The sequence below is a fragment of the Bombus affinis genome, unplaced genomic scaffold (assembly GCF_024516045.1).
Source record: "Bombus affinis isolate iyBomAffi1 unplaced genomic scaffold, iyBomAffi1.2 ctg00000102.1, whole genome shotgun sequence".
Classification (NCBI taxonomy): Eukaryota; Metazoa; Arthropoda; class Insecta; order Hymenoptera; family Apidae; genus Bombus; species Bombus affinis.
Genome location: NW_026108842.1, coordinates 59789 through 71671, shown reverse-complemented (window position 1 = coordinate 71671; position 11883 = coordinate 59789). Strand labels below are relative to the sequence as shown.

At 34.0% G+C, this 11883-nt stretch overlaps 1 protein-coding gene and 1 long non-coding RNA gene across 9 annotated transcripts; one reads left to right on the top strand and one right to left on the bottom strand.

Moving 5' to 3' along the window:
• Positions 1 to 4826: 4826 nt before the first annotated feature.
• On the bottom strand, positions 4827 to 11663 carry LOC126927413 (uncharacterized). 6 transcript variants are annotated; one of them, XR_007715454.1, is made up of 3 exons: positions 11301 to 11663; positions 7911 to 8105; positions 4827 to 5786 (listed from the first exon to the last, which is right to left on the bottom strand). It is a non-coding gene; the product is annotated as an uncharacterized LOC126927413 (long non-coding RNA). The 6 variants fall into 6 exon arrangements; XR_007715453.1 differs by having other exon boundaries at positions 7940 to 8105; XR_007715455.1 differs by lacking the exon at positions 7911 to 8105.
• On the top strand, positions 8271 to 11113 carry LOC126927411 (nucleolar protein 58-like). 3 transcript variants are annotated; one of them, XM_050743570.1, is made up of 6 exons: positions 8271 to 8499; positions 8610 to 8967; positions 9096 to 9150; positions 9265 to 9434; positions 10176 to 10313; positions 10535 to 11113. In XM_050743570.1, exons 4-6 carry the CDS (start codon positions 9305 to 9307, stop codon positions 11017 to 11019), a joined length of 753 nt encoding a protein of 250 aa, XP_050599527.1. In that variant the 5' UTR covers positions 8271 to 8499; positions 8610 to 8967; positions 9096 to 9150; positions 9265 to 9304; the 3' UTR covers positions 11020 to 11113. The 3 variants fall into 3 exon arrangements, with proteins under 3 accessions (XP_050599527.1, XP_050599528.1, XP_050599526.1); XM_050743569.1 differs by having other exon boundaries at positions 8284 to 8499; positions 9047 to 9150; XM_050743571.1 differs by having other exon boundaries at positions 8282 to 8499; positions 10176 to 11113.
• Positions 11664 to 11883: the final 220 nt, after the last annotated feature.

Here is an 11883-nt window from a genome sequence, read left to right as displayed (position 1 = left end):
GAAATCTTCTTTGAAGGACGTGACAAGGTGGGAGAAGCGGGAACAATGATCACGCGATAAACTGATGGTGTACGTATAGAACGAGTGTTGCGAGAGAATTATCGAGAAACAAAAAAAGAAAAAATAATCGTTGGCCGGCGCGACTATACGCTGTCGACGGGCAAACAGCGACTGAGACTAACTGAAACGAACTCTGTCACAGTATGAGCACGGGCTGCGTTCGCGGGTCGATCGAACACGTTCTGCGCCTCTCCTCGGCACCGGCGTCAAAACCACCCCCGATGGCTGCAACGCACTGGTGCGCTTGCAACATTAACCACTGGTCCTTCCTTTTTCGTGTGATATTATACCAGCATCTGTGATGCCATTTCAAAGACCGCAATCAAAGCATTAAATTGAAGCCAGATTAAAGCGACGCGATAATATTACCCCAATATTCGTCCGTAAATGTTACCGTATAGATGTTTAATTTAGCATTATTATGCTTCGAATAATTTACTATCACATGTTCCACAAGAAAACATATGTTTCACTTTTCCCCGTAGTATGATTGTAATTTATATCAAATATTTATAATTTATAATTTATAATATTTATAATTCACTGAAAGTATCTTCCTGTCACGATTATAGGCGTAAAATGTCAAATTAAAAGTACCAAATTAAAAACATATGGTATCCCGAAACCAAACGTACGACATGGCGAATCACGATGATACGATAAAAATTGATCTATGTCTTGATTTATTCAAACAGAACGAACTTACTCGAACTTTTCCAGAATAAACGATTTATTCGATAATATCCGTCACCAGCTTCTCTTCCTTCAACGGTAACAACTGACACCGAAAGCTCGAGAGACCCGAACGGTGAGACGTACCCAGAAGCAATGCAGTTACCTGGGCAAAGAGTCCCAAAGACCAAGGACGTAGGAAATTTCGAGAAACGGAAATGGAAACTGGAGTGGCGCGTCAATCAGCACTGACGGAAACTAACAAAAATGAAAAAAACCAAACTAATTCGTTTCACAAATTATTAAAACGATATTATTCAAAATTTCACTTGATTTTCTCACTGCACGCGTCAATATTTGTCGAAATATTTGTCAATATTAAAAAGTTAATAAAAAAAATATCCTCTTTCTTCATACCTGTCTTTCTCCCGGGCGGCGAAGGAATACTAGAATGTTCGAGAACAACGGATACTTTTTGATTTTATCTCAATATCAATTTCAATCTTTTTAAACGAAATATAATCTGAACGATGAAACGTTTGATCATATAATGTTCTTCGTTCGATGCTAAAGGAAATTGAGAAGAAACATCGAAAATTCGTTAATAAAACGAATTTCTTTGTTTCTGTGAGATAATAAACTTGACATACGTATTGATTTTTAAAATCAATATAGCTAACCAATGGGCACACTTTTAACAAGGGCGATGGAACATACCAAAAATCTTTCAAGGTGGTCTTGGCAACGGAAGAGTCGAAAATATGACAATTATAAATGAAAAATTCTAATATTTTACAGCTGGCAACGATAAAGAACTCCAGATATTCTGCTAATTAATTTACAACAAATTCGCGTATATGATCGATAGCTGACGTCACGTCATTGTGTCGCACAGCCCTTGTAAAACGATAAGAATTTCCTGGAAAAACTTGTAGCCACGAAATGAAAAAGATGATAAAACTTCTAACAAGAGTACTGAGACGAGCAACTTTGTACTTACCCCTTCGGAGTAGGGAACGTGATTAAACGTCCGCGAGTTCGAAACTTTTGTAAGTCACTGCACGGCCGCTGCTTATGGTGGAAATGTAATAGATATAAAAGTACAGAGCGCGTGAGCGAACTAAAAACGCGATATAGGGATAAAGAGAGAGACCGTTCCGCCCTTCTCTAATGCCCGCGTACTTGTACCGGAAATATGTAACAACGGTAAACGAGCGCCGTCAGTGTCCACTAGTGTGCATGCCTGATTAAACAAGGACAGAGAATGCTTATATACAGCCTTCTCTTTCTATTTCCATGTCGCATCCATCTTACTATACAGTAGACAGCACTCGACTATTCCATCATTATATTCGCACCCAGCTTATGTGTGCGAACAAATCGTTCGTCTCCTGTTTGATGCTCAGTTTTCAACGGAGTTGAAGGGAAACTTTATAAGAGAAAGGAAGTGACGGATTGTCTCAAAGTGATAAACGAAAATTCTCGTAACTATCGAAAAACGATAGTCAATACAAGGATATCATTATCACATTTAAAACTATCACAATGAGCGGTGATTCATCGCTGCGAGGTACCACAAATGAGATATCTCATAATTTGCGAAAAGAGGTAAGGAATATTCTAGATTTTAGACTTTGGAACTTCCATGACAGTCATGAGTGTGTTTTGTCATTGATTTGCCATATTGCGTTTTTCACAATTGTTGTTCATTTTTTGTGATATTTTACACTCGCACATAGTATCTATGATTTTTTCTTTCGATAATTCTTATAATTATTGTCAATAATTAATTATTTATAACCATTTACGCTGTATTATATATCATTAAGATTTATCTTTGCACGTATCAAGATAGTAGATAAGAAAATTATGTGTAACAAATTTATTAAACTCGCAATGTAACAGAAAATTGCATGAAAATCTTTATATTATTAATAATTATTGTTAATAATAAAAAAAATAAATGTCGCATTAGGAGGAGAGTCGTACTTCGGAACGTAATCGGAACATATTGTACCTTATATGTGATTATTTGGAACGCAATGGGTGAGTACATTGCAATTTAGATATCTTCTTAGTTGCAATTTTTTCGAATAATATCGGTGACCAATCGAAATAGAAATTAGTGCGGAAAGAGGGGAAGGAATGAAAATTTGAAAATCGACATCGGTAACTCAGTAGTTATAGAATAACTCAATCGATAACGTAGATTAACTAGTTATAAATGAAAATATATTTAAATTCAAACTTTAAAAATTAGAAATTAAAAAGCAGAAGGCAAAAAATTATCGCCGAGGATTTATATAATAATAAATAGACAGTACATTCCTTTTGTCTGTCTTACCTAGAAATAAAACAGTTGTCCCAATTGATGATTATCGTATAGTGTGTACTCATAGCATAAAATTTGTTCAATGAATTAAAAATTATATTTTTTAGATATGTAGACGTTAGCGATGTATTAATCCGGGAAGCTCGTCTACCTCGGAAATATCGAGTCTGCGACAACGTCGATTTGGAAATTATTCTTACAGAATATGAAAATTATTACAAGATGAAATTCCAAAATTATCCTATATTGTGCAAGGAAATAACTGAAGAGGAAATAAAGACGAGGGAAATGACAAATGCGAACAAAGTGTAAGAATTTAAATTATTTAACACTATTCAACTTTCTCAACGTATTCAACGTATCGATTACAATATCATTCAATCTTCGAAGAAGTAGTAAAACGTGTCAAATCTGTTAGCAAACAAAGGAGAAGTGAGTCTGTATCTGGGTCTGTGAAAGGGAGGAATGCACAACAGAAGATGAGGGGTGATGCTACGGATGATATTAATCTGGCAATGACATTGACATCAATTTTCGACAATGAAAGCGATGAATCTTCATCAGAAGAGGAGCTATTTAACATCTTAATGGAACAATCCACGCAATCAAAGATGTCAAAATAGGCTCAGAAGCTTTATATAGACAATCCGGGATTGTGGAAGATTGCTGAAGACATTTTATCCGTAAGTTATTTTCGATTAATATACGTATTGTAAAGCTTTTTAAAAATAAAATACCTATCCTTGGATAAACAATCCACTGTATATCAATATCCGACAAATGTATTGTTGTATATATCCACTGTATATCCAACAAATACCTTGGATAAACAATCCACTGTATATCAATGACGCAGGGATTTCAGTAAAGCTTTAAATAATGAATTACATAACACTTTTGGAAATTAATACGGAGATTATGCGCCATTTCATCTTTGTATTGTCGCAGGAAATCATACTGAAAAAATTAAATGTATATTGGGACAACATCGTAGGCCTAGAGGAATGTAAATCTGCCATTACGGAGGCCATTGTGTATCCCCTTAAGTACCCTATCTTTTTTAATGGCCCATTTTCTCCCTGGAAAGGTATTCTGCTAATGAAAATTCTAATGTAGTTCTTTTGGCTGCAACTAATTGCCCTTGGTATGTATATCACGCTATTTCAATGTTTTCTAAGTAGAAAATATCTTAATATCATAATTATTCATTATCTTAATCTTAATTATTGTGTTGTTCAGAATATTCCTTCGTTATTATTAATATAACAGAACAATAATATTTATTCTAAATATATTATTAGGGACATTGATGCAGCTTTACGCAGACGCCTCGGAGAGAAGATATACATATCATTACCAAATGTAGTTACTCGACTTGGTATGTTACGGATGTGGATAGATATGAAGCGTGGAATAAATATGTATGCCATAAGAACATATTTTAAAAAATATAAATGGTTATCATATAAAAATATAAAAATATAAAAATATAAAAGTATAAAAATATAAAAGTATAAAAATATAAAAGTATAAAAGGATAAAAATATAAAAATATAAAAATATAAAAGTATAAAAATATAAAAATGTAAAAATATAAAAATATAAATGGTTATAAATTATTAATATAATTATCGATCGAAAAATTGTTCGCGTGCGTGCATGTATGTGTGCGCACGCGCTATAAACAAGTTTGAAATATATAGTTCTACATATATACGCGGTATACATATTCCCTATATAATATAATATAATATATATAATATAATATAATATATAATATGTGTAATCTGAGTGGTAATATATACATGTATTACATATGTGTTAGTGTATTTTATCGATAATCTGTCTTTTATTTCCTCTTATCTTATTAACGCATGTATGGACTCAGAACACATATATGCGTTTTTTGCAAGTATTCCGCACGGCCTAACGACAGATATACGCGTTTGTCGATTTTTCCGACCAAGTAGAAGTAATACTATTACATTTATGATACATTTATGATACAGATACATATGATACAGATACTGATACATTTATGTGAGGACAGTCGCATCTAGTTATCGAGAAATACTAAATGTTTATTGTAAATTTCAATGTTTAAAATAAATAATCGATACTAAAAAATAACGCTCTTGAATTATTTAATCTCGTGCAAAAGAATTACTATAACTTATTACGCTTTGCGCTTTCAATAGTCAATCAACAGAGTTCAGTCTAACGAAGAAGTTCCCTCCTACGCTAACGAACTGTCCTGTTTTTGCGTCCAGGCATTCAGGACATAAATTAAAATATCGCACATAAGCACAGCGTAACAGCGGCTTAAATTTAAGTTACAATAATAATCTTAAAAAAAAAAAAAAATGTAATGATGCATGGCTATGTCGTACCATCGCGTATCGGTACTTTTGCCTGTACCACTCTACAATCAGCATTCAGCGTTTATTCTGGAAAAAAAATCATGTAAAAAAAAAATATGTAAAAAACCTGGAATTAATAAACAAAGATTTAAAAAAATCAACAATTAAACAAGGGATTGAGATGACCAACCCCGGTCACGCTGCGAACTTCGAACGCGGAAGAGTCGAGCCGTGGCCATGATGGGTGATTCCAGGAATACGGCAGGATCTGCCATGCTTTACCGATCCCAGCCGCGCCGATTTCCGTCAACAGGCACAGTAACGGAGATATTTGGAACAGAAGCAGCCGCATATTCGTCTATCTGAAATTAATCTGAAATTAAAGAGATGATTTCATGTAGAAGATACAAATTCGTTCCCTGATATTGAAATGCCGCATCACGAGGAAAATGAGACATGCAAATGACAAAGTCGATGATCAATAGGAAGATGACATAAACAATTGTAGATAGCAAGGAAAATTTTGAAAAATGATACGTGTTCTAATAATAGAATATAAATGATAAAAAGGAGAATGTAATTGCCATTCTTCTATGTATTTTAATTTATGAGACGTAACTTCTGAATGACCTGTAATAGCTTTAAATACATTTACTGGAACTGGCCAAGCATAGAAAAAGGAGGCTTAAAAGAGAAAAAAAGGGAATAGATGAAATCGTGAATTATCAGTCTAAATGAACCGTGAATGTCAACCTAAGCTTTCACCAAAACCCTAGTGAAACCATGAAAGCACCATGGCAGACGTTTGATGACCGTTCCGTCCGGTAAATCTACGCGCTCAGATGAAATCGTGTCCCCGACCGCGCGATCCGGTAGCGCGATTGTTCACTCGACTACATTTACCATAGCGAAATCGAACTAGAATTCGACTCGACACGCGTACGCGCGCAACCACTGAAAGTTCAACGCACCAGTACCGTCAGACGATTCGAAACTTGTGAATCATCTGCTAACGATACGTATCCACCGTCAAAATTTTGATTTAATTGAAATTAAAGGCACACACTGTAACTCTGGCACAACTGTCTTTATTTTCGCAACTAATTACCATTTGTCCCATTTCATTAAAACTTTTTAACAGCCGGTAAATAAATTGATGGAATTTCCTCGGTTCAATTTATGAGTGATGAAAATCGAAATTGCTTAAAAGTACCATTAGACATCCTCGATATCTCCAAAAATATGTCATTTCTAACCGTATAATAATCTATAAGCAGAGAAATGTCAATGAAAATTTAAGACGAAAAAGAGGTAAATTTACCTGAATTCCAGAGCGCGGCTGGCTTTCAAATGTCGTTGACTGTTCAGAGTTACCACGCTTACTACGGTCCGTGAACTACGGCTTCCCGGTTTACCCCGGCTTCGTATCTGCACACCGTGCGCTGTTGTCGCCGCTAAAACACGCTCTCCCCTCTACTCCCAGACTTAACTACCGTTCTCAATTGGTCGCTGTTTTTAACTGTAGTTCTTGTTCCGAAAGATAGGTAAATGGCTTCCTCTACGATCTACGAGCCAACACAATCAAAGATGATCGTTTAACGTAGCTTATAGGAACAGGCAGACTACGGGCACATTTACGCTCCGATCGTGTGTAGAACGCTAAAAGATAGAATTCTGAAAACTGTAGAACAAACGAGCGATAGTATCGCTAAAAAGACAAGTTAAGAGTACATAAATATGTAGTAAGAGGAAAGAACAGATCTTCAACTGACAAACAAGTAATTGTGTCTATCGTCATTTCGTCAATGCGGTTAAGGATAGTTATATACATTTATACATTACATTCTAAGAGTTACAGTTGCATGAAACAAAGGAGAAAGTGATGGTATCTGCTCATTTATCCTCTGCACGTTCGGAAATGCGCATTAACATTATCATAATCGCTCAATTGAATTATGCTTGTCTTAGTATGTTTTATCTTCTTCGTTAATACGTAAGAAGTACTTCAATATCGAAATAATCCGTGAAATCTAAGTTATATATAAATATATATACTTTCAATGTGACTATCAATAGTTTAGTTTATTTAATTCAACATATGTATATTTTCATGAAAACAAAATTTTACGTCAAATTTTAACGAGCAATAGCTTTCGTTTTACATCTCTACACGGTAATTTGCAGGATGCAAAAAGAAAAATAGAGAGTCTGATCTGAAAATAGAATGATCTTGAATAAATTGTAAAGGACATAATAGCGCTGTCATGCGCTATGGTGCATAAACTAGGGTAGAATCAAAAGCGTAGTAGAATGTAGATTGTTAACAAATAAAAATTAATCTAGGTGTTATTAAAGAAATTTGTTTCACCTTCTAAACGTTTTGATGATTGGTTTACTTTGAATATTTTGCATATTTTTGCATATCACGAGCATTTTGTACATTTCTATACATTCAAATTTTTCTATGAATATAAAATGATCCGCACTACTATCTACTTCATAGTATACTCTATACGTTTAAAATGCTCCATTAGAAGCTTAAATCTATCAAAATACAGCTCCTAGGGAAATGTGAATTTTCACATGAACACATAATATCGATTTTCTGATTGAAACGTATAGGCAGGTATATACTAGCATAAGCCACCTTCGGCATTTGGCCGTATGGTGCAGCACTAGCTCTGTAACATAGAAAACCATAGGCGTCAGTTCTTCTTATTTCCTCTCTGATATATGTTTACTTTAATGTCACTTATTCAGGCGCTTGATACATTGTCGGAATGAAATTTTAGTAATGTGCAAGTAATTGCGAATAGATTAATAAAGTATAATAAGATATTAGATTCATGTGACAATAGTTTCAAGTGACATCAATCTTTATGTCTAGTATATACATGTGTATTGATCTATAAGTCAGTGTTGAAATAACAAATAAATGGCAGAAGAAGGAAAGAAGATTTCCTTCGGTTTTGCGAAATCTATTAAGAAACCTGTGTTAAAAGATGCTATTCCACAAGAAAAAAAGAAAGTTGATTACATTGAATGCCTTGATGAAAAAGGTATCAAAGTAATAGGGTGAGTTCAAAAAGTAAAATTTATAATCAAGAAACATGTAACCTCAACCTAACTTATAAAAATCACCAATAGCGGAATATATATATTTGAAAACAATCTTTTTATTTCAGTGAGGAAGAAAAAAAAGATGAACCTCTAATTATTCCATTAGTAGGTTCAAAAACCTGGCATGATAGAATTGTTAATAAAATAGATGCAGACATTTTCCTTCCGAAGGCAGATAAGGAAAAGGTAGGAGACGCTAGTGTTAACGAGGCAAAATCAAAGCTATCTAATGGAAAAACATCGGCAATAATATCAATAAAGAAAGAGCCAGTTGAAGATAGTGAAAATAAAGTTGTTACTTTAGAAGAGCAAGCGACGAAAGAAATCATTGAGGAACTTAAGTCAAAGAATAAATATGAAACTAAAACAAATGATTTAACTTTACCTTTAGTAGAAGATGAATCATTAAGAGGCAAAGAACAGGTACGTTATCAACATATTGATGTGCAATGCACAGATGTATTACATTTGCATATTATAAATATCGTTTTGTATTTTTCAGTCTACGTTAGAAGATTATGAAAAAATTCCTATTGATGCTTTTGGTGTAGCAATGTTACGGGGAATGGGATGGCAACCAGGAAAGGGAATTGGTTGAAATGAAAAGTATGAATTTTACTCTGGATTAAATTAATTATATGTGTTTAATACATCACTTATTGGAAAGTAAACAGAGAACATCATTTTTTATTTCACAATCGTTTATTCTAACTATTACAGATTAGTAGCAGCTGTCATACCAGAATTACTACCAAAAGGTATGGGTCTTGGAGCAGACAAAGTAGCATTGCAGAAGAAAAATACAGATTCCAAAAAAGAAGAGGAAGAAGTTAAAATCGAGAAAGGAACATTTGTGAAAATTATAGCTGGAAAACAAATTAATAATTATGGTCTGTAGCGGTACTCGACAGCAAACTTCCCAACGGTTTCTGTCTCGTGCCTCGCTACACAAAGACTCTCTACCCTTCGAACGAGATGATTGCCAGATGTCGATAAATTCTCGCCGAATATTTACGTCGAGCCTAAGGATCCGCTATAAATCTTAGGATTCATGCAGCTAAGATTCTCTAAAGGGACAAATAGTCTTTGTCTCAATAGTCCCTACACATACCACCTACTACGGGAAATCTGCTTTTTCTCACGTACGACGCTCCTCGCTAGCAACTCTCTCTCAAGGGCAGCTACCATCCCTTTCCAACCACCAACTCACAATTTAGCCAATTAACAGCGACGTCCATTTCCCTCACTCTCTGAACCAACACTTTTCTTAACGAATCCGATGATCCCGTATCCTTAGACACACCCAAACACAGTTTTCCTAAGGAGCATCATCGCGTCACTAATTCATTCTGTTCTATCGCGAGCCGCGAAGCAAGTTGGAAGACGCCTATCTGAATTGTTCGCCCGCAGTCGTACATAATAGCGAATCTGAATCTCTAAACGTCTGTGCAATCGTCTCGACTCGAACCACCGCGTAAAGTACCGCGCCGAGTTTGAACTTGTAATCTTGAACCGATAATTGTACCGTGTTTTCACCGCGCTAGTGTATACCACGAACACAAGCAAATAAACAGTTATTATTAAATAACACCGAGTGATTCTTCCATACATATCACGCCTCATCACCTCAGGTCAAATAGAAGGATTCGATGATGATGCAGGAAGGCTCATAATAAAACTAGCTCTTGGTGGAAATGTAATATCTGTAAATGAATTTATGGTACAGCCAGTTACTAAATCAGAATATTCTAAGAACTCAAAAGTTCAAAGTTAATACGAAGTGTTAGTTTTTCATTAAGGGACTTTTAAGAAAATAAATTTGAATTGACATATACATATAAATACATAATCAGACGCGTAGAAAAACTAATTCAAGAGTACCTGTAAGTGTGTTGTTGCATGCAATTTTTTAAAGGTCCCTTCTATTTTTATATAAAATATGATAAATGTAGAGGTTTTAGCTTTCAGTATCTTATGGGGTTAATTTCAGATACAAAAAAGTATGAGGAATATAAGGACAAGGAATCCAAGGGACTCAAGGAAAAGATGGATAGAAAAAGATCAATGTCCCCTGACCCCGAAGACAGTGAAGATGGTGACAAAAGTAGTAATAAAAGAAAGAAAATCGGAAGTACGATGCATAATAAGAACAAGTATGATAAAGTGGGGGATAAAAAATCAGAAAGGCGAAAAAGGCGCTCCGAATCTAATGATGACAGCGATAGTGATTCTGAAAAGAAGAGACGGAGAGAAGGAAGTAACTCTAATAGTAATGATTCTTATAAATTAAAAGGATTGAAGAAGTCAAAGAAACATAAGAAGCACGATTGCTCATCTGAAAGATCAAGTAAAAAACATAAAAAGAAAGACAAAGAAAGAGAAAAAGTTAGAGATAAGAAACCCAGAGATTATGCAGACAGAAAGAAACACGAAAGACGAGAAAGATCAAGATCTCGATCATTTAGTAGGCAGTAATATTTTCCAGGAACGTATTCGGTCATTTTACTTTCAAGACAAATTGTACAATTTTATTTATACAGATTTTATAATAAAGTGTATTTTTACAAAAGTATATTTCTTTTCTTACCCTTAACTGAAAATTACATTTAATTATAATATGTAATAATGTTTACAATTACATCAAAGTTAATGTCCTAAACTTTATCAATAATTATTAAAAATCCCCGCGTATTGCTTACGTAATGTTGATATCGAGTAGTACCATACATGACCTCAAAGAACATTATGATACTTACGAACATCGCTAAACAAGTAGTGCGAACGATGTCGAGTAAGTATTCACTATGTATAAAGTATTTATAGATAAAAAGTATGGGAAATATATAACCGAGTGTATTTAACTTTTCCAACATTTTAGCATTTCGCTTGGCACTTGGTACAACTTCAAGTAAATGAAGTAAAAAGCAAAAATGTAGAGCGGGCAGTTTCCTACATTTCCAGCGCGAAAGAGCATAATGCTGATATTATTGCTCTTCCTGAATGCTTTAATTCACCATATGGAATACGTAATAATTTGTTTCTTTTTCTAATAATTTATTATATGTATAACAACTATATAGAAAAAAGTAAAAGTAGACAAATTACCTTATCGTTTATACTTCCATAAAAATTGTGAATTGACTCGAATTTAGAATTCGATATATAGAATTTCCCCAGTTTTATGATTATCGTGATTTTTGTATAAATATATTTTTTAAGATACTAATAATTAGGTACTTATAAACTAGTATTATCAATTATTTTGTATTTATAATTCCACCTATAGTAGTTAAAAATTAAAGTTAGTTAAAATCTAACTTTATGTTTCAAAAAGTACTA

What these genes read in the sequence shown, in the direction of transcription:
- LOC126927411 (XM_050743570.1), top strand. Translation starts at nt 9,305, where the DNA reads ATGGGTCTTGGAGCAGACAAAGTAGCATTGCAGAAGAAAAATACAGAT. An exon ending in AAAACAAATTAATAATTATG is followed by an intron (nt 9,435 to 10,175) that starts GTCTGTAGCGGT and finishes TCATCACCTCAG; the next exon opens with GTCAAATAGAAGGATTCGAT. An exon ending in TAAGAACTCAAAAGTTCAAA is followed by an intron (nt 10,314 to 10,534) that starts GTTAATACGAAG and finishes GGTTAATTTCAG; the next exon opens with ATACAAAAAAGTATGAGGAA.